The sequence below is a fragment of the Corvus cornix genome, chromosome 12 (assembly GCF_000738735.6).
Source record: "Corvus cornix cornix isolate S_Up_H32 chromosome 12, ASM73873v5, whole genome shotgun sequence".
Taxonomy (NCBI): domain Eukaryota; kingdom Metazoa; phylum Chordata; class Aves; order Passeriformes; family Corvidae; genus Corvus; species Corvus cornix.
This window is the reverse complement of record NC_046342.1, coordinates 1,225,666-1,247,279: the sequence shown is the minus strand read 5'-3', so window position 1 is coordinate 1,247,279 and position 21,614 is coordinate 1,225,666. Positions and strand designations below refer to the sequence as shown.

The 21,614-nt window shown below is 44.6% G+C and overlaps 1 protein-coding gene across 1 annotated transcript in view; it reads right to left on the bottom strand.

Annotated features, from left to right (window-relative positions):
- Positions 1-1,662: 1,662 nt before the first annotated feature.
- The window catches only part of NUP210 (nucleoporin 210), a 51,392-nt gene continuing 31,440 nt past the window's right edge, over positions 1,663-21,614 (bottom strand). The window contains 20 exon segments of the mRNA XM_039559115.1: positions 1,663-3,022; positions 3,457-3,540; positions 3,666-3,761; positions 4,456-4,675; positions 5,389-5,639; positions 6,961-7,107; positions 8,015-8,138; positions 8,839-8,972; positions 9,570-9,787; positions 11,060-11,235; positions 13,981-14,155; positions 14,802-14,893; positions 15,355-15,513; positions 15,713-15,844; positions 16,076-16,156; positions 17,520-17,699; positions 18,627-18,689; positions 18,978-19,113; positions 19,654-19,781; positions 20,445-20,573. Coding sequence (XP_039415049.1) covers positions 2,922-3,022; positions 3,457-3,540; positions 3,666-3,761; positions 4,456-4,675; positions 5,389-5,639; positions 6,961-7,107; positions 8,015-8,138; positions 8,839-8,972; positions 9,570-9,787; positions 11,060-11,235; positions 13,981-14,155; positions 14,802-14,893; positions 15,355-15,513; positions 15,713-15,844; positions 16,076-16,156; positions 17,520-17,699; positions 18,627-18,689; positions 18,978-19,113; positions 19,654-19,781; positions 20,445-20,573 — 2,826 coding nt within the window. The 3' untranslated portion in view covers positions 1,663-2,921.

Genomic DNA, 21,614 nt, shown 5'->3' with positions numbered 1-21,614 from the left:
TTTTGGGTTTCTCCGTTCTGTACTAGGACATTTTAATGAGAAATGAGAAGCCAGAAGGAGGTGGGGGAAGGCTCTGTACAGCCCGCACTGCTCGGCCCTGGCGGCCGCCTCCCCTCAGCGGCTCTGAGGGCGCTGCCCGACCACGGGCGATTTACAGCACGCAACAGTTCCATGACAGAGCACAGAGCCGTGCAGGAGCACATCAGAGATAAAGCCCGGACTGCGTTAGAAACTGCAGCGGTGACTGCTCCATGAGCTGAGGCGAAGCAGCGCAGCTCTGAGGGACAGCTCAGCCCCCGCCCTCTGCAGCAGCAGCGGCCGTGCCGAGCCGGCGCCTCAGTGCCACGGTTCGCTTCGAATTCCCGAGGGAAAAGCTTCTGGCGAGGGCGTTCCCTGCCCAAGTGCTGCAACTCCGGAGGGGAAGCCTCTGCCCTGAGCCGATCCCGCAGTGCCCGACACGGGCACTTCCAGGAACACGGGATGTGCCGCCGAGCCCGCCGGCCCGGGTGCTCAGGGACAGCAAACCCGGGCTGCCCTCAGGCCATCGGCTCGGGGATTTCACTACTCGCTGCTTGGGTTTGCTTGGTTTATTTTTTGAAACAAGAACCTCTCGGGCCTGTACCAGCACGTGATGAACCTGCTGTTGCTGGCACACACCAGATCCTGCCCCTGCTAAGGAGCCAAAGTGCCTGCTGGATAGGAAGGGACTGGGGTTTGGGTCTGAGCTGGCACTGTTTGGTTACCTGAGAAACTCAGAAAGACATTTCAACTCACATAAGACCTGGACCTTGGAATAGACACAGTCCTGGCAGCTCTTCTCCCTCTCAGGGGAGCAAACACTCAGGAACAAGCAGTAAGTGAACAGGGGGAAAATTCAGCAGTAAATGCAAAATCTCCAAATCTCACTTTATTCTATTAAAAGAAAATAAAAATATTTACACTGGTAGCAACTTGCTCAGAAAAGTTTATATCCCCAAAGTCCCCCGGCTCCAGGAATGACCCCACAGATCAGACGAGCTCAAGGCAAAGCCTGGTTGTTGCTTGCAGGAGGTTGGCTCTTGAGTCACACCAGCTCCCTCCTTCATGCTTTTTTTTTTTCCTTGCCAGGAGACTGCAACTACTTGCCTAAAGAAATGAAATAAACAGCGAGCATTTGCCAATGTACTCCCACCACTTGGAGCAGTTTGTTTTTCAGAACATTCCGTGCCAGACTGCTGAATGGGAAAGAGAAGCAACAGGAGAGTAAAGTCTCTCCTTCAAGCATTTCTGAAGTGCTTATCACAGTAGCACTGAGATATTCATAGCCCTTCGGTTTCTTGCTGAATGGAAGTGGAAAGCAATCACATCTGTCCTTTAAAACCCAAATGAACAAAATGGGAAGTTTGAACAAACCTGGATAATTAAGAGCTGCTTCTACAGCCATCACTGATTTCAGCAGGAATTGAAGATACTTAGTGAAAACTGGGAGAAATCCCTGACAACAAATACTAGTTGAAAAACTGTCAGAATAATTAAAAACATTACATTGTCAACAAAAGTGAAAATTAAGATTGGAAAATCATGATTGCAAACAGTGAGGGGCTGTAGGAAGTGAAGTTCAAATAAAAGCCCAGTGCTAAATTCTGAACAGCCAAACCACAAGAAAATTCATCAACAGCAAAATAATCTTAAAAAGCTTTATTAAATAATACAGATTCAAATAATACAGTCCAGTGCTAGATTCTGAATAGCCAAATCACAAGAAAATTCATCAATGGCAAAATAAAGGAATCTTAAAAAGCTTTAATACAGATTCAAATGATTATCTACATCCAAACTGACCATTTTAAATAGTACTAGCACTTAAGGCACAGTTTCTCCAAAACTAGGCAGTAAGTTCAAGACTCAATACAATTACATGTAACAATCCTTTTTTTTAACACTGTGTGAAACCAAAACTCTATGCCATGCACTGGGTCTGCATTCCATTCATCTATTTGCCTGCATAGTTCTGCACACAAAGTATTTTGCATGGACTATTTTGTTATTTCACTTTCCTTATGGTCCTTAGGAGAGTTCAGACAGCCAGAATAGCATTCACAGTTAAAACTGGGATCCTTGTTATATGTAAACAAAAGCCTTATCAGATAGCTGCAAAACCCTGCATACAAATAAAAGTGACTGGGATGTGATTGTATCCTCACAATAAAGGATTCCTACCAGAAGAAAGGTCCACTTAGAAGGCACATGCTTTCACATTACCAGTTCAAAAAAGTGCTTACAGTACCAAGGAATACTGCAGTTGTACCCAAAGAAAGCCACACTAAGTTTTGGGTTTCTTTTTTTTTTTTATTATTGTTGTTGTAAAAAACCTCCAGATTATTCACAGTTGTTCCAGCATTCCTCATGCTAAACCAGCATATTGTGCTGATGAATCCCAGTGTAAGGCTAAACATAAGAACACTTATCAGTGCAATACATTCCTGAGATTTTGGAACGCAAAACAAAAACTAGTTCTTTGAAATATACAATCCTTCAAATTTTTGGCTCATATTTCACCTGTTTTTCTAATTTCCCTTTTACAAAAATTTCATTAAAAAGAAATTTAAGTTTTACAAAAAGTAAATTAAAAAACTGTTATCACTCTAACTTAGATATAACTTCTAGTTGCTTGAAGAGTGCAAGAAAGCCAAATTAGCATAAACATTGCTTTTTGTGCAGGCAGCAAAAAACAAGAGATAAAACAAGGTTCTGAGAACTGAAGCGCTGACATAAAAAAATAAATTCAAAGAGCCCTAAATATTAAAAAAAATAAATAAATTAAGGACCTAGTTATATTCCAGAGCAAACGTGAATTACATCACAACTGCTGAAGTTGTTGAATTTACTAAGGCACTGAGTTGTTTCATTTTTATTTGCCAGCATGAGCAGTCCTGCTGCCTCTACCGAGAGGCATAACCCGTGCTCCAGAGCGTGGCTGAGGGGCTCGTCTGCCTGCTCGAGGACTGGGAGCTGAAGGAATGTGCAGGTGACACAATGGAACCTGAAACGTGGGAAGGAGAAAACAACAATCAGACTCGGGAATGGTGGGAGAAGGAAGAAACAAACAAGTAACTGCTGTTGATACCTGCGGAACACTGGCAGTGAATCTAATGACCCATTCAAAGTGAAGTCAGCCCTTTAGCTTATTGCCTCTTGAAAAGGTATCTTACAAGTTTGTAGGTCTTCCTGTTCAGGACTGTTTAATACATTTCCCCTCAGCAAGTGACATGCACCTGGATTTGCCTTATTTTATCTGAAGCATCAGGCACGTGTGTTTACAACCAGGCCTGCAGCTCACCGTAACTTAAACACATCCGTAAGAATGTGAATTATTTTTCATTGCCAGTCTTGATTATAGACCCTCCTACATTCAATTCCAGTGCAATGGCCACATTAATCAATTAATTAGCTTCTAACTCAGTGACAACTGCTTACTGTTAGGGGTGTGCTGAAGACTTGTCCTTGAGTGAATTACTGGCTGATTGTGCTGTCCATTCGGCGAGAAAAATGCATGGTAGGCTGCAAGACAGTTGAACACCAAACCAAAATCATTTCACATGGCAATTGCTCCCTTTTAACTTAGAGCTAACACATTGTAAGAAGCTATGGAAAAAAAATACTTGCACAATCTTTCCTTCTCTTACCTATGATCATAACAGCTGTCCCTGCTAAGAGTGCAAAAAGTGTGAAGATCATCACCTGGTAAGACTCAACAAACTGCTGGAAGAGAGTGGCTTCATCTGCAGAATTGATTAAGAGAAGGCAATATTGAGTTAAAAAAGCAATCTGATTCAAGAGTTAACAGTTCTTAAACTGAAATAACCAAAACCAAGTTTAATTTATAGCAAGTAAGTGTAATCAACTTAGGTAACACAACTTTGATTCTAGGGACTATTTCCAGTGCAATCTTCAAAATTTGCCAGTAACAGCTTAAAATGTTGATTGAGGTTGTGGCTGTTCATCCCTGGAAGTCTTCAACGCCAGGCTGGATGGGGCTTGGAGCAAACTGGTCTAGTCAAATGTCCCTGCCCACGGTTTAAGAGATGAGCTTCAAGGTTCCTTCAGCCTAGACCCTTCTGGAATTCTGTGATTCTATTTACAATGACTTAAGTGAGTTCTTTACTTTCTCAGCCCCAAAATGCTAACCTGTTTTCAAAATAGCATGGCATGCTTGGGAGTAAACAACAAGAAAAATTCCTTTCAGACACTACAGCACTGGTATAGTTATGCCAACTTGGAGTATTCTAGGCTGACCCCAAGAAAAATATGTTCAACTTCAGTCACAATGAGTAAATGTATTCCAGGCTTCTGGCCAGAGAGAGCTGCTCACATGTCACTGGTAATGTCAGCTGCCACACTGAAGTTTATAACCTCGTGAACACCAGTAGAAGCTAAAGGTTTCTTCTGGCATATGGAGCGCAGAGATAAACTTACATCTCATTGGTGCAGTGGTTCTGTCACTCAGGTAGATCACTGTCACTGGGATAGAGATGGACTGGTCCGTCATGGGACTGGAGACAGTCAGAGTGGTGGACAGGGAGCCCTGGCTGGGAACTCTGGGATCAGCCAGGCTCACAGTGTACACCACGTAACTGGGCAGCCCATGGGACTTCTCCTTCTCCAACACCTTCACTGCTGGAGACTCGCACTTCACCTGCAGAGGGAACAGCCAGCCTGAACCGGACTGCTTGGGACAGCCCAGCACATCTCCACCTTCCACGCCAGGTGCCAGCAGTGGGTGATTTCACAGAAACAGCAAGCAATTCACCCCTCAAGAGGAGTCAGGTGTACCTTTACAGTGCCACCTGCAGCATTTCCCCCTGGTTATTGCCAAGGGTGAATAACCCTCTTACCTGCCCTTTCCATAGGTCTGGGCTAACCCCACACAGCCAAAATCCACGGGCCCTTACTGAGCTGTGTGAACCATAGGCAGTCACTCACACACATATTTGGGCAAGAACCTCCCCCTGCCACAGGGGTCAGGTGGGTTTCTGCTTCCTGACCCATGAGCTGGTTCACACATGCCAGGCTGCACACCCAGGTGAGCCTGATACACCTGTACTACCCCAAAACCCCAGGGCCAGGCTGGACGGGCCCCTGAGCAACCTGACCCAGTGAGTGAGTGGCGTCCCTGCCCATGGCAGCACATTGGGACAGGATGAGCTTTAGGGTCCCTTCCAACCCAAACCATTCTGTGAAAAGTGGACACTGAGGAAGAACACATTCCAAGATGAGTATTTCCAAATCATCTCAGGAACAAATCTTGACATGGTAAAGATGGCAGGGAGTGCCTTGCATTAGAAAGCTGCATGTGACAGTTCAAAATGCTTTCAGCTGTGCTGAGACACTTTCTGGCAACGCACTCACCTCCAGGCTATCCAGGATTTCACTGGCACCAAAGATTTTCAGGACAGAGCTCACGTCCTGGTTGCTCAGCAGCATCTCAGCCTGGTCAGCATAGAACCAGCGACTGAAGGGCACCTCTGTGCCCAGCTGCTCCCCGGGCACGGCGCTGCCCCGCACCGAGGCCGTGACCCTCAGCATGGCTTTGCTCCTGCTCAGGTGCTTCAGCTGCTTGTCAGTGAGGTTGTGCATCCTGATGGAGCACGTGTAGTGTCCTGCAGGAACAAGACAGCTTGGGCTATTGATTGCTCACCTTTAAGGGTTCTTTTCCATGCACAGCGAGATCTCTGGGACATCTTTAGAGAAAAGCTAAAAAAGTGGTAAAACTCAAGCAGCAGCATGATGAGGAGTGTGTAGATGGTGGATGACTGGGACAGTGAGTCTATTGGCAAACATCACAATCCCAGCACCACGACTACAGAATTATTCCTTGTCCCAAACTGAACATCATGGAAAAAACACTAAGCTGGTAACTTCCAGTCACATTTTATTTTAATATGCCAGTGACACTCAGTTCCACTTTGAACATAACATTTATGCTAATATTGAAAGGCTTTACTGAAAACAAGACTGAACATCCTATTTCATATTCTTTTCAACTAGTGTTAAAATTTTAGCTAGCTACCATCACCATCATGAAGTCTGTGAAGATGGTAGTTTATTTATAAAAGCTCCTTTAAAAGTTATATATTCACCATGTTTCTAGTCTCATATGGGACCAATTAATCTGTTATTAGCAGCAGAGGTAGTAAAAACTTCCCTGAGAATAGAAGATAAAAAGCATCAGTAACAAGGAGAACTTGCCAGGTGCATGTTTTCCCCTTACTTTCTTCCCCTAAGTAACAGACACACATGCAGGATAGAATAGGGTTTACACAATGAGTGCAGGGTTGAATCTAACAGATAGTTAATGTTCTTTACGTACAACCCGTGGTGGTTTGGCTCTGTTCTAAACCACATTATACTTTTGAAGCATTAACACATTCTGTAGACTTGCACAATTTTATTTCCACCTCCACTGTATGTGGCAATTTCCCCCCTTTTAAGACCCCATTCATGATGTTTTGGGGGTACATCCCACTTTTGGAATATTTGTCACCTGAGTGCTCCTTTGTTGCTTTGACTTACTACAAAAACTCTGAAAAACATGAAATGGGCTGCGACTGACTTCTGGCTTTCTCTGAAAACCAACACAAGTTTTTGTCACAGGCAGAAAACCCTACTGAAACAAGAAGTGCCCATGTGAACAACTCACTGAGGCCTGAGGTCCTACACAGGCTCAGAGGCTTCAGAAGGAAGAGGAGGTTTAGATTAGATGTTAAGAAGAAATTCCTCCCTGTGAGGGTGGGCAGGCCCTGGCACAGGGTGCCCAGAGAAGCTGGGGCTGCCCCTGGATCCCTGCAAGTGTCCAAGGCCAGGGGCTTGGAGCAGCCTGGGATAGTGGAAGGTGTCCCTGCTGACTGGGCTTGAAGGTCCCTCCAACCCAACCCATGATGCTTGTGTTTGTCTGCAGTGTGGCATCTTGTCACATCTTACCTGAAACTGCATCAAATCCAGGTTCTGCCACAAAAATATCCTGTGCTGGGAAGTCAAAGACATCGCTGTTGAAATCGAGATGGCAACTGATAATGGACTGGGGTTGTAACTCAGCAATGGCTTCGGTCTGAGCAGGAGAACACTCCCCTAGGGGGAAGGAAAAAACCAATCTCTAATTAATTACAGAACAAAATTGTAACTAATTAATTTTAATTAATTAAAAGCAAAATCATGGCTTGTACTATTGGGTTATTCTACCACCTTCTGAAATAGTTTCACAAGGTTATGAAGATCTTAAATAATTGGAAATCACAGACAGCTGTCCTTGCTCAGGTCTAATCCCAAAGAGACAGCAATGAAAATTTTATATGTTGTGGGGTTTTCTTGACAGGAATAATTTATTTACAGGAAAGAATAAGCTGGAGAGAATTTTCAGCTCGGATGTCTCTTGAATAACTTATATGATGCTGGAAGCCTTGATTTAGATTTTAGTATCTGGCAAGATGATTTTCTGGTAGGTTAATAATTTACTTATGGCAAAATAAAATACTATTGGAACAAGTGCTAATTGTTAAGCTAGAAGCTAAAATGATCTATAATCACACAAAATACAGCTTATTAAATAGAGGACACATTATGATGCTTCATCTTTGTATTGATTCTAATCACTGATAAGTTCTGTGAAAGATTTAAGGATGGTAACTAAGTAAGAAAATGTAACAACTCCAAGAAGGCATTTGCAATTAAACATATAAGCAATTAGCTGACTGCCCATTAACTGTTATTTATATGATCAAAAATGGTACTTCTATTGAAATCTACTGATCTTATTAGTTGTAAAGTATTAATAGTGCCTCAGAACACCTTCCAAATTCTGTCCCATGGCTTCTAGAGCTCCTGGGACTCTGCAAAGCCACTTGAGGTTCCTGGGGATCTTGTTACCCCAGTTTCACAAACCTTTAAACAACAAAAACCCCGTAACACAAACCAAAGCCACCTATCATGAATCCATAAACACACAATAAACCATAAGCATAAATATTTTTTATCATACCTTTCAAATTTTTATTTGTTTCCCCAATTGAAACTATGACTTTGGAGGCTGCCACTCCCTGCAAGCTTGTTTGCATGCCACTGGCATGCATTGCTGTGGTCCTCTGAGGTGCACTAATCATGATCTGAAAAAAAGGATGAAGCACACTGTTACCAAAAATTACAGCAAAACCAGACTGGATTGGTTGTGAAAGACTCCATGAGGTCATGTTTTTCTTTGAAATCCTACATTTCTCTAATATTAGAAACTGCCTTTACAAGCAATTTAAGCTAGCAAAAACATTTTGTCTTCCTACCCAACACCCAGAAGTTAATATGCATAAAGCTCTATGTCTAAATTTAATTTTAAAAGAATGTCTAGTGCTTATGCTGGCTGATGCAGTGAATTGTGTCAACAGTACGATTGCATTGCAGATAAACAAAATAATTTAATGGAGTACTTCTGATCAGTGATGCATGGCACAACACTTCAGAAAGTTCTTGCTGGCATCTCAACCTGCAGTGAAGCTTCATTCATAAAAGCAGCCATTATCAAAAATTGGTTAGCACCTGGGAACAACTTAGCCAACAAAGGAATCAAAATGTACAATATAAGAACAGTAAAGGTGAAAAATCAAAACTGTTTTGCTACATTTTCCTCCTGAGCCCAGATGTTTAAAAAAACCCATGATGTTTTTGGACACATACCAAATACTTTCCAACCACTTGCATTCCTAAAAGAACATTTCTAAGTATTTGTACCAAAAGAAAAATCCCATAGAATACACTTTGGTGAGGGTCCACCCCAAACAAACCAACCTCTGCAGCAACTGAACAGTGCCTCACCTCTCTGTAGGTTTTCAGTAACCCAGGGATCTCATAGTAGACAGTGACCATCCCAGAGTCCCTTGCCAGGGCCACGCCAGTCTTGGAGTCCATGAGAAGAGCACTTGAGGAGGAGCTCCACACGCCCGGCAGGCCTGGAAGACACCATGGGGGCACTGCTCAACACCCTGCTGCCAACTGCAGCATTTCCTGGGCACTCCAGTGCCTGTGAGTGCCACTGCCAGGCAGGGCACACACCTCCCAGTGCACAGACACCAGAGTGGTGCCTGTGAGTGCCACTGCCCAGGAACCATGCTGGTGTCTGCATGTGCCACTGCCAGGCGGCACAGGGGATGCACAGAAACCACACTCTAGGGGCTCGTGGTGGAAGGCTGGCAGCCCAACACCAAACTGACCTGCAGTTATTCTGACAAAAGCCCATTAATACCAAGAAACACAGTGAGTGAAGGCAGTCCTGACTCTGCAGGAGTCCCACAGAAACAAGCCTTTCCAGCTAATGGAATAGAAATGTCTGAAGTATGCAGTCAGAAATTCAGTACAAGAGACATATTGCAAGGTGCAATTAAAATTAGAGGAGTTGATCAAACCTATTTTTATCATTAACAAGAACAGTGACATTTGGTTCTGAACAAACATGATAAATTATGCATTTAGTTTTGCTGAGAATGAGCCAGAGTCATGCTGCTATCCCAGGGAATAGCTGCTAACCCACACAGCTGGAGGCTACTCACCTTCCTGGGCTGTCAGCGAGGTCCTCAGGCAGAGGACATCCCCCACCACCACACCTGGGAGCTCAGGGAAAATGGCATGTTGGACAGGCAGTGGGATGTAGTCTGCAGTGCCACTGTGCTCTGCATCCCACACCCTGAGCAGGGTCAGCCCCACGTTCACGGTCCGGACCACAAAGGTGTCGTTGGTGGCTCCCTTGGCGATCTGCACGAAGTCGTCTCTGCACACAAAAAGAAGTGCTGCTGTGTGAAGGCAAGCTTGGTAATGTCATTATCTCTCCAGCAGGAGAGGTGTCACACCCCTTTCAGACAGCTGACTGCTTGTTTTCAGCAACAGTCATCTAACAAAGTCCAACGAAGTAAGGAAATTTTAAAAATTATTTAGGTGCCACTGAGGCACATTTCGGTTCTCAGTTCACCACTATGCCAAGGAAATACTGAAGTCATAATTATGCATGAAAACTACTTCTTAATGGTAAGAATTCTAGAGCTTTAGAATGACATAATCTGTCTCTTTTCCCTTGTCTCAAGGGAGTTAGAAAGCCAAGAAATTGGAACACCAATAAGCAACTTCCCAGAGATAACAATGCCATTGGATTGCCAGTTCTGGTATTTACCCAGATTCAGCACTCCCAAACACAGCAACACACGGAGCACCTGGCACGGACTGTCACCAGGCAGGGCCACTGCATGACACTGGCAGCAGCACAGCTGGGTCCCCACAGTGCTGCAGCCCCGGCTGCCAGCAGTGCCTCTCTAGGCCCATAATGAGTCCTGTGCTGGAGCAGCTCTGCAGTGCAAGGCAGGGCAGGGTTAGCTCAGGGGTGCGTGGAAGCCACAGAAATTTCTTCACTGAGGTAAGAGAAGAGAAAATCTTGGATTCAACCCCTTTTTCCTTTTTCATCGTGATCAGTGTGTTGTAAGTGCAAGGTGCTCTGCACAAAACAAGCCGTGTTACAGTAACAGCATCAGTGGTATTTTACTGAAGACCATAGGAGGCTGGTTTACAACACTTCTTCTGTGAGGCAGAGACCAAAAAGCCTTTTGAGGCTTGTTCCTGCTGTGGGAAGGCTGTACAAGCCTATCTGAGGAGACAGCCCCTGATCCAGAACATTCGCCACCTTACATAAGCCCTCAGTGAGTCACTGGAACCCAGCACTGGGAGAGGCAGATGCTGATGGATCAGTTGTTTCTCTGGGCCACTGCTGCGTGCAGGGGGATGATTCAGAGTCACTGAGAGCACAGCACAACTCCTGCAGGCCCCACTGGGATCATGCTTATCTGGGCAGCTTTCCATGGCTAGGGAATATCGATTGCTAACTGGAACTCTTCTTCCTGCTACTGCCTCTGAAGGCCACAGAAACAAACCCCTTGCTTTTCTAATCCCAGCCCCAAGCTGTACCTTCACTTGGTATCTTTGGAGCAATCTTTGTTCTATGTGTGTTTGGCCTTTTTTTGTTCTCTGTAATTAACCACCCGTGCCAGATACCCACCTGTTGGTGGCAAAGTCGAGCACAGCATTATGTGAATGGAAAGTATCTCCAGAGTTGTCATGAAAATGGACTGTAAATGTCAGTGTCGCACCCAGCGGCAGAGCCAGCAGTGCCTCTTTGTTCTGGGTGAGCAGAACGGGCCTCATGGAGATCCTGAGGTAGGAGATGGGGCACACCTGGAAAAACATCAGCAGTGAGAAGGAAAGTTAAATTGCTTTTTATGATTCCTCTATAAAAATAATCTAAAAGGGTTCTTACTATGCAAGTATCCAGAGCTTCCTTTATGAGCCATTTGCATTTAGCCACATGCCAGGACTAACACGTGGAGCTGTTATGATCAGTATCTACATCTCACAGGTTTAAAGGAGCCTCTGGATGCTGTCCAGCCCAGCCTCCCACTCGAGCTGGGCTGCCCAGAGCCAGCTGGCCAGGAGCATGTGCAAGCAGCTCTTGGGCATCTCCCCAGACGGAGACTGCACAGCCTCCTGTAATCTGTGTTCAACAGCCCCCCCAGTAAAAGCTGCTGTCCTACGTTCAGACAGCATTTCCTGTGTTCCACTGCTGCGTGTTCCCCTTGCCCTGTCCTGGCTGAGAAAAGCCTGGCTCTGTCTGCTTTGTACCCTCACTGGTATTTCTTAACCTCTTCTTCTAGTACCACTGGGAACTGAAACAAGCCATAATGGTGTAGAAACATGTATCACACACAGACTTCAGAGAACATGTTACTATCCTATAAATTCAAACTGTTAAGATTCCCTGGATATGCAAGAGAACAAGTGGCCCCTAGACCTCTCTCCTAATAATTCCTGAAATAAAAGGTGCAACTCATTGCCCAGTTATTAGAAGAGTAACTCAATGTATGTGTGAGTAAGGGGATGGAATGGTCACTGCTGCCCAGTTGTGCACCAGCTGAGAAAGCCAAGCTGTTCCAGGCAGAGCTGGCAGCTGACAAACCCTAAGGGGTCAGCAGGCTGTGCTTTGTTCCCTTGGTGCCTCTCCTCAGCCGAGACAGAAGTTGGGAACTGCTCCAAATTCCTTAGGAGAGTCTGCTCCATTAACCATATGTGCACTCCCCCACATTTCTGCACTAACACTCCAATGAAGAAAGGTTTTCTGAAGACAAAGACTTGACAACCTCTTCTTTTGGCTTTTAAATAGCATATTACTACTCTTGATTAACTTACCTAGGTTAACGAGTAAAATTACCCAACAAAAATAACTACATCTGCTCTTTTTGTTATAGCTGTGGGAAAACAAATAATGGAAGGATAGAGGAAGCAAAACTCCTCAAATATATTGAGAAAACTATTTTAAAAGAAGGCCTCGAGCTTATCTTGTAGGAAAATCCCTTTTTTTCTGACCTAAGAGGCTCAGCTAAAACATAAAAGTCTGCAATCTGAAAATGTACATGTCAGAACTTAAAAAGGAAAGGACAAATTTGGCCTCAAGCAAAATACATCTTCGGTGAATCAAAAAAAAAAAAAAAAAAAAGGGGGCTAGAATATCAGTATATCCCACTGTCTGCTCCACGGGCTGGTACCATCAGTTAAAATCTCTGCCCAGCCAGCTGTGGTTAGAAGCCAACAAAAACCCCATTTCCCTGACAGATTATCAAGCTTGTTTTACTTTAAAATCTCAGCAACTGTCCCACAAGGGACAACTGCTAAATTTAGTATTGATGAAAGCAGCCATTTACTGTTAAAGCATCTCAGGTTTTGAAGAATTTTTTTTAATTAAAAAAAAATAAAACACAGTACTGAGTGCAGCTGGTCCAGGCAAGTGCTTAGCTCGGTCCCACACTAAGCACACTGTCACTCCTTCTCTCCTCCTTCCCCCATCCTCCCTGGCTTATGTAAGAGTCCTTCTTTGAGCCAAGTTGAAGGTCTAAGTGCTAAGTGATGCTGCTGCAGCACTTTAGTTCTTAATTGTGTACACTTGTAAAAAGACAACACAAGCCCTTATGAAAGAAGGACAGTGTGAAGGAGAGAGCTTTGCCTTAGAATGACACAACAGATTCCACCTCATCTCCAGCTCTGTCACAAGTTTTTTGACATGACCTTTGGCAAAACCTCTCAAGCTCTCTCAGCTCTTCAGCCATAAAATGAACCAGCAGCCCTGTGTTACCTCACGAGGTTAAAAATATCATTTCCATAAAGGCACTACAGCTGTAGTAAGTACAGGAAAACAAATGAGCTGTACAAGATGCTGAACTGAGATGGGTCCTACTACAGAGAGCTCTGTATCACCATCCTGCCATATCCTGTGTACAGGACAAACTCACACAGGGAGATCTGCCTTCAGTCCCACAGTGTGCTGACTAAATGGCATTTGAGCCACCCCCAAACTCATCAGATGTCTTTCCCTTGCCCAAGGGAAGAAACAAGGTCATCTGTAACAGAGCTGGAGAATTCACTGCCACCACTTCACAGCAGGAGTGGCTTTAGTGACACTGGGCCCCCATTTCTTGCTTTATCCCCCACCCAGGAGGACAGACCTACACCCTGTCCTACAGGCAAAGCTGAACATTATGGGAAACACTGAAATTCAAATTTAAAAAATCCACCAAGCCACTTCCCAGTGATTACAGGAGTTAGACTTAGAAATAACCTAAAGCACTCAATTGTACATCTTTCTCCTTCAGCTGGGACAGAGGAAAGATGCTGACAGTAAAAAGGGATAGGAGGAAGGGGAGCAGTGGGTATCTCAAGGCTCATGTTGCCAGATGCAGGAAGTTCTTGGCTCAAGGATTTTTTGAACAGAGATGATGGGCATACATTCCCTGGTGTCCAAAGTTTCAAAGCTCAAAACTATTAATTCCTACAGTGCTCATTTTTCAGAAGTGAAGTTCAAGAAGTGCAGCCAACAATCCCCGTTGCAGTAGTGAAGATGTACTTGAGGAAAAGGAAAAGAGCTGACAGCACCTTAACAGCAGCTACAATGGTCTGGTTGATGCCAAACAACTCTTGTGAAACCACTTCAATTGTTGACAATCCGATCACAGACCCGGAGACAAGGAATCCTCTCTCATCGATTTTCACAACAGGCACTTTATCTGGTCCATCCAGGACACGGTAACTCAGGGAGGCCACTCGGTCCCTGAAGAAAAACAGAAAGGAGGGAACCCCTTAAATGTGTAAAACTGTATGTAGGATGTCTTCCAACACAAACCATCCTGGGATTCTCTGAAACTAAGGGTTTCGTTCTCTCCCCCTAAAATGTAAATGCCTCTAAAGCTTTGCCCTCAGTGTGTGTCCTACTGTCTCTATCTGCCCATTATTATGCTGGGAAAACTACATTTCAAGCCTGATATGAGTCAAAAATGTCAGTCTTTGAAAACAGATTATGTAAAAAGAATTTCTCATTTGGAAATGACATTTTAATCTGAAAATCCAGCCAGAGCCTCTGTTTAAGAAATACACAGAAGTGTATCCCACAAAGCCTCAATCACCCATCAAAACCTCTACAGGAAGCAGGCAGCAGGATACTGCTTTAACTGGCTCAGCAGCTTTTAAAAAAAGGATCTGAAAGTTCCCAATATTGAATGAATTTTCCAACTACAATCTAATCCAAGATTTGACAAAGCCCGAGAGAACAGATAAGATACTATGAACCAGCAGATAAGTTGTGTATTAAATGGATGTACAGTGATACTGAAAGATTTGAAACAGCTCCCTTCAAACACAACTGCCCCACGGTTTGGATAAAGGTGACACAAATCCCAGTATGAAAACTGAGCACTGACCTGTTGGTCCGGAGTTTAATAAAGGAATTTGGTGACATTAAGATCTGCTCTGCTTCTGCCTCGGGAGTGACTAGATGAAGTTTTTCAAACACCTGGAAAATAAGAGGCATTTTGGCCTACTGTTGTGTGCACACAGTAATTTAGTTCTATTTATTTAATCTTCAAAACAAACAAAACCAAATAGTCCTGCAACTTTCTTTTTTCCGTTGTATAATATATATGGTAAAAAAGATAACTGAACTTGAATATTTAAGAATGGGAGAGCCAGTGTCTTCTACAAATTATTCTGAAGAGCATTTATTTCCAGGGCTGTGGCTAAACTCGGAAGTAGCATGAAAACAGAAGATTTCTCACGGGCAAAGGTGTTGGGAACCCCATATTCACCTGAGTTACTTTAGACTCCCCCTGCCCCCATGAGCCCATGAACTGAATGAGCCCAAATGGGGAACATTATACAAACAACAGTAAGGGCTCAAATTCGACTTCAAATAGAGACATTTGTCCAGTTTTGAAATGCATATTTAAAAATGAACTGTGAAGAAAATCATCCTACCTGAATTTGGATTTCATCGGACAGCTCCCTTGCCATGTTGCAGAACTGGTTGGCTGCAGCATCAAGGACCTTCACTACAACTTTCAGGCCTGTTCTTCCCTTTACTCTGCCATAAACATCCACTGCAAAGTTGTAGTTTGCAGGAAGCTGAAAAGCGGCCTTGGCCAGAAGAAAGGGATTAAAGTTTGACTCACGGAAAGCCCAGACAGTGGCACCGAGGAAGTACCACACCCTGTGCTGACAACTGAGCCTGGATTTTGAGGCACTGGAGGCAGCAACGTCCTCTGCATTGCCCTGATGCGGCCGCTTCCTTCTCCCAAGGTGCACACACACGTGCACTGCACACACCCCCCTTTACCTCACTGTGCCTTGTCCTGACATCCAGAGTGTCCCTCTTGGTGACAGACCAGTGGAACGTTAACCCCGGCACGGCACTGCCAAAGGAGAAAGGAGTCTGACTGCTGGTGATGCCCATGACATAAACTGGCATCTGCAAAGAGAGAAACCAGCCTGCTTAGGTAATGCCAGCATGCAAACCACACACCTGGCCACAGCAAAGACAATTAAACTTAAAATTCACTGATCAAGAGATGGGGTCCCTTATGAAGAAAATGGTTCCTCCCAGAGCTGCAGTGCTGTCACCAGATGATGTGACAGGAATGGCCACAACCTGCAGCTCCAACACGTAAAGGCAACAGAAGCCAATCCCAAACCAACTCACCTGAGTACCAGCTTTCATCCGTGTAATGGGTGCTCGAATTCTGACAGCTGTCAGCTGTACCACCTCAACTTCCACCTTATCCTGGCAAGGAGGAAGGGAAGAAACTGTAAGCACTTGTCAAGCAGAAACTAGATTTCACTTTCAGGCTCCAGACACTGTTGTGCCATTATCACTGTTGCCACATGATTTGCATGACTTGTCAGAGGAAATACAGATGGACAAATTCAGTAGGACTGTAAAAAACTATAAAAGCATTAACTTTTGATTGATAGGCCTTTAAAAATGCCCCCTAAATTGAAAAAAAACAAATCTCTGCTTGAAATTACTGATGACATGAACGATGGAGCTGAGAGGTGAGAGACAGGAGTGGATATGATCCCAGGGTCCCCAGCAGAAGAGGGATGAAGAAACCCAGGAGGTAAAGGAAGACATGGAGAGAGTTAGAAGGAAATGAGGATTGTAGAGCACCAAATGGGACAACTGAGAATAAAAGGATGATGTGTGACACTGATACCTCCTCTTCATATAGCCAGACATTCCTGATAGATTTTATTCCTGCTATATACTGGGGAGGAAAGGTCAGACCTGGACCTCACTGGGCAGCAGATTTACCTTTCAAGTTCACTTTCCCTCCTGTCACACCATTAAGGGCAGGCTGCTGCCCATGCATTACAGAGCACAGATTTTGCTATATATATATATTTTTTTTTTTAAATTACTTTGTCTCCTCTTGGCCTGTGCTGACACCTTTCAAGCAGCAGAGCTTTGTGGTTCACAGCAGCTGTGCTGCCCTGAGCTCAAAGGAAGAAGTCATAAGATTTGGCCCAAGTTCTGTTGCTCTGAGTCTCATGCAAGTCCCAGGGATTTGTGCTCCCTTGCAGGCCTGCTCACCTCCCTCACACTCAGCTGCAGGAAACCCTAAGAACACAGATTCTGATGGAGTATCAGGGATTCACTGCTTGCACCTCCCAGGTGGGTTCAGACCACAACGAGGGACGACAGTGTTCTATACAGACTGCTGCAGCTTAGGAGACAACGTGGTTTCTTTGGGCAACAGCTGCCTTCTGCACCCTGCTGACCTAAGAGGGAATGCAGGCTAGGACTACCTTCTGCTGTGCTAGAAAGGCTTCTTTAGATGGGCTTTTCTAGATGCACTAACCAATCCTAAAGATACCAGACTGGTCACGAAAGCTTCCCTGGTTATCTGTGAAACTCTGGTTTAAGGCACAGCAAGATTTACCTGCCTATTCCAAGTACCACCTGTGCCAGCACATGTGTAAGTTCACAGGCCAGGGAGGAAGGGACACTGAGTTTCCATCTTCAGGAAACCAGAGAAGTGCACGAGGTAACACTGCTCATGGAGAAAGACTATGTGCCCCCTTTCAGAGCCAAAGCCATGAGGCAGAGAGCCCCTGTCAGCCCCAAACAGCACCATAAACATTACCTGGGACACTGCCACAAGTTTCTCTGTCTCTGCATCAACAGCCTGCAGCACTCCTGTCACCACCCCGCTGCCAATGGCCACTCCTCTGACCAGCCCAGAGCTGTTCACTGATGCAATGTGCTCGTTGCTGATGGAGAAAATGATGTTGGAGAGAGGCTGGGGGCCTCCTTCAGCAGTGATCTGTCACAACAGCACAGAACAAGGAATGAACCCTTCAGATAGTTCTGGTCACCATTACAGGGCACGCCCCTCCCTGCTCAGCACCACAGTGACTTCAGCACTGCCTGCACCTTCCCAGGGCAGCTCAAGGACTATTCCCCCTGCACACTGGTCCTTGCAGGATGTCAGCTGGGGAGATGTGTGAGCTGAGCACAGAAGCGGACCCTGCACCTCACAGGGTGTCACAGGCTGATGCTACCTGCACTCCAGAAAGTCTCAGAAAACTTCACCTCTCTTTCTCCTCACCAGCCTGTGTGGAGCTCTGCTCTGTGTTTCGGTTTGTACAACAAGCCTACCACGCCTAATTTCATGGAGCTGACAGATTTATTCATGCTGAGCTGGTATTTAACACCAGAAAAGCTGACACTCCATTGACAAAAACAAATACAAATCCTTTGATCCAGCAATACAGCAAAACGGAAGCTGGCTCAAAAATGAAACTATTCTTGTTTGGAGGAGTGTTCATCACAGAAACACACAATAGGTTGGGTTGGAAGGAACCTTAAAGCTCATCTTGTTCCATGGCAGGGACACCTCCCGCTGTCCCAGGCTGCTCCCAGCGCCAATGTCCAGCCTGGCCTTGGGCACTGCCAGGGATCCAGGGGCAGCCCCAGCTGCTCTGGGCACCCTGGGCCAGGGCCTGCCCACCCTCCCAGGGAACAATTCCTTCCCAATATCCCACCTAACCCTGCCCTGTGTCAGGTTGGAAGCCATTCCTGCTTGTCCTGTCCCTCCAGGCCCTTGCCCAGAGTCCCTGTCCCACAAGTCCCTTCAGTGTGAATGCAGCTAAATGTCAAGGTGAGTATCTACTGCTGAAAATCCAGTTATGAATATTCATTTTACAACAGAAATTACAAAATAAAGAAAATATGTAAGAAGATGCCTCACCTGAATCATAGCCCCAATAATGAGGGTCACTTTCCTTGGCAATAGTCTAAATGGGGGAAAGACCTAAAACAGAAATATGAATACCTGTGTTCAGGATCCTTCAACCAGATAAATTATGTCACAAAGCAGTACAAGTGTAAAACTGAGTCTTAAGGTGCTTAATTACAGTAAATTGAGCATGCAGAAATTTAACTCATCATTTGCAGTTAAATCTGGAACAGACTGGCATTAGGTCAACCTCCAGACAGAATGAATTTCCTGGCAAACTGATTACTGTAACCTTAATTTATATATTCCTGTTCCACTGTAGCACAGACTTTATTTATGCACGTTTTATCTGAAATTATTTACTTCAATCTGCTGTGGAGCAGAGTTGATTCTCTGTCCTCTTCTGTCAGCCACAGTTGCCGTAAGACTCGTCTGCCCAATGGTCATCCCACGCACCAGGAAAGCAGCAGTGTGGTCATCCAGAGCCTCCCTGAGGGGGCTGCAGCAAAGGAATCATTAAATACAGACATTCACTGAGGAAATTACAAATAACAGAGCAAAGGACTTTAGTGCCCAGCAGCTTTACCACAAGGCTAAGTGACTGTGTGTGAAGCAAAGCTAAGGGAACCATCACATTTCTACACATGATGGCTCTTTGCAACCTGTGCTTTGTTGTGCCATTAAATACCCGAAATGAAAATGAAACAAGTGACAGACCATGAGTTTGATAACATCAGAGGTGCCTTCATACAGCACCTCTCACTTGACATTATTGCCAAGTCACTGCTTCCAAGATGAGCAAAGCTTCACCAAACATCATGCTGGAGGAGTGCAGTCTCATTCATCAGCCAGCAACATTCAGGCTGATTTCCCTCACAAATGATAATTTTTTACCTTTAACACTAAGTAATTAAGACTTCACAAAAATAAAATAAATAAACCCTCAGTCATTGTATACTACTGTGCCTCCAACCTCATACCTTTGTTCATTTTTTGCTGATTCTTATTCGCAGATTAATTTAAAAATCCATTCACTTACACAAGTGAGACAATCTGAGATGCTGCTCTTAGACTGAGGTCCATGACAGGGAAGTATTTTGCTGGAAAAGGTTTTTTTGAGTCATCCAGAACTCTGACATAAGCCTTAACTGTTTTTCCAATCTCCACCTGAAACAGACATATCCAGTCATTTTGCATTCAAACCACTCTTACTTATTAGCATAAATGTTTTCATTTTATTTTGTATTACACTTGTAACAGGGTAGTGGAGATAGAGCCCCAAGGTTAGATTAGCACTGATTTTAAAGACTAATCCCTGCCAGCTAGAGTTAGTGTCAAATGAAATGAATGAATTCAGGTCCTTCAGCTGGCAAGGGCATAATTAAAACATCCAGAAATATCAACACTTATTTTGTTTAAGACGCACCCAAGCTGGCAAGTGGAACGAGCTGGACTTTTTACTGTTCAGTTTTAAAATGTGACATATGGAAAATGACCTTGGGGCAAAACCCACTCCTGCAAGAATTGCTCACATGCACTTTAAACAGGAGGAAATGTAAATGAGCGTGTCCATATAAATTATGGATTAACATTGCTGGGTAAATGCAAAAGTTGAGATTGCTGCCACACAGAACATGAACAGATACCTGATACTCTGGGACACTTATAACCTAAAGGGGTAAATTTGGGAGGGAGAAACAGAGACACAGGGAGATCGTGGCTGTTTCTCTGTTGTAGCATCTTGTCCATGTCCCACCTCTGTGTTCAGGACCAGCACAGGGAGCCAGGGCAGGCTGGATCAGCTCCTAATGCTGCTTCAAAGGCACTGACCTTGTCAACAACTCGCACATACAGTTCCTGGATATCAGACACATGAATTTCAGCTTCAGCTGGGGCAGGGAAAGCCAGACACAAGTCATGAATCATTACAGTCACTGATCCTGGGAGCTGAGGCTGCACCTGCAACATCAAAAGAAAACTGCATTATAGCACTTATTTTGTCTGTTGTTCACAGGGTAAAATTTGTATCACTTTCAGGGCAGAAGAAGTTGGATGCAGAAATCTCCAAGCTTAGACACAGAGAATTCTTCCACCAGAATAAAAATCAAGCTGTAAAATGTATGTAAAAAGTATCATACTACTGAGCTAGTGCAAACAGCCCCCAGGCACCAAGTGAATTAACAGCTCTTCATCCAGAACAGTCTGGCATCCTGTTACTCTCCTGCCATCAGGAGAAAAAACACAAATCATTTAGAGCAACCAAACTTTTCTTAGTACAGTGAAAAACAGAGTGATAAGGAAAAAAAAAAAAATCAAGAACAAAGATTATGCCTATAAAGCACTGATATTGCTTCCTGCAAGATTTTTACTCTACTGTTACTGCTTTTCACCTGAATGAGCAGCCAAAACCTGGTGGTAGATCCTGACAAGTAAGAGGACAATTGACAGATCAGGTATTTCTTTAATACAACTATTATTCCATTAACTTTTAAGAAAGAGAACGTTACACTTCCTAATGGACATAGCACTTCTTAAGGGACAGAAAACAAAACAATGAAGAAAGAGAGCTCTGCTCACAAACACAAGCCCTCAGAACTAAGCACCCATCCCAGAGTCCCCTCTCCCAAGGCCATGCACCTACACCTCGCTCAAACCAGCTCTGCAGTTCTCCTGCAACTGCCTGACCTTGGCACAGAGCTCAGGGACAGTCCCAGCTGTTCTCTTCCCTTCACAGCACTGAAGCTGGGTGTCCTGCTCTGTGCTCTCGACTCTGAGCAAGGGGAGCTGCCAGGCCCCCCAGTGCAAAGGAGCTCAGTGAACTCTCAGCACTGCTCGGCAGCACTACAGGAGCCAGCAGCAGAGCAGTGGGAAGAGCTGACATTTTGTTCTTTGAGGGCACCACTCTTACTTCTGCCTCAAAATAGAAAGGGATGTGAAGTTTTAACAAAGGTCAGCTTCCAGAACAGCAGCAGTTCCCAGAGAGGGTGGCTAATACAGGGG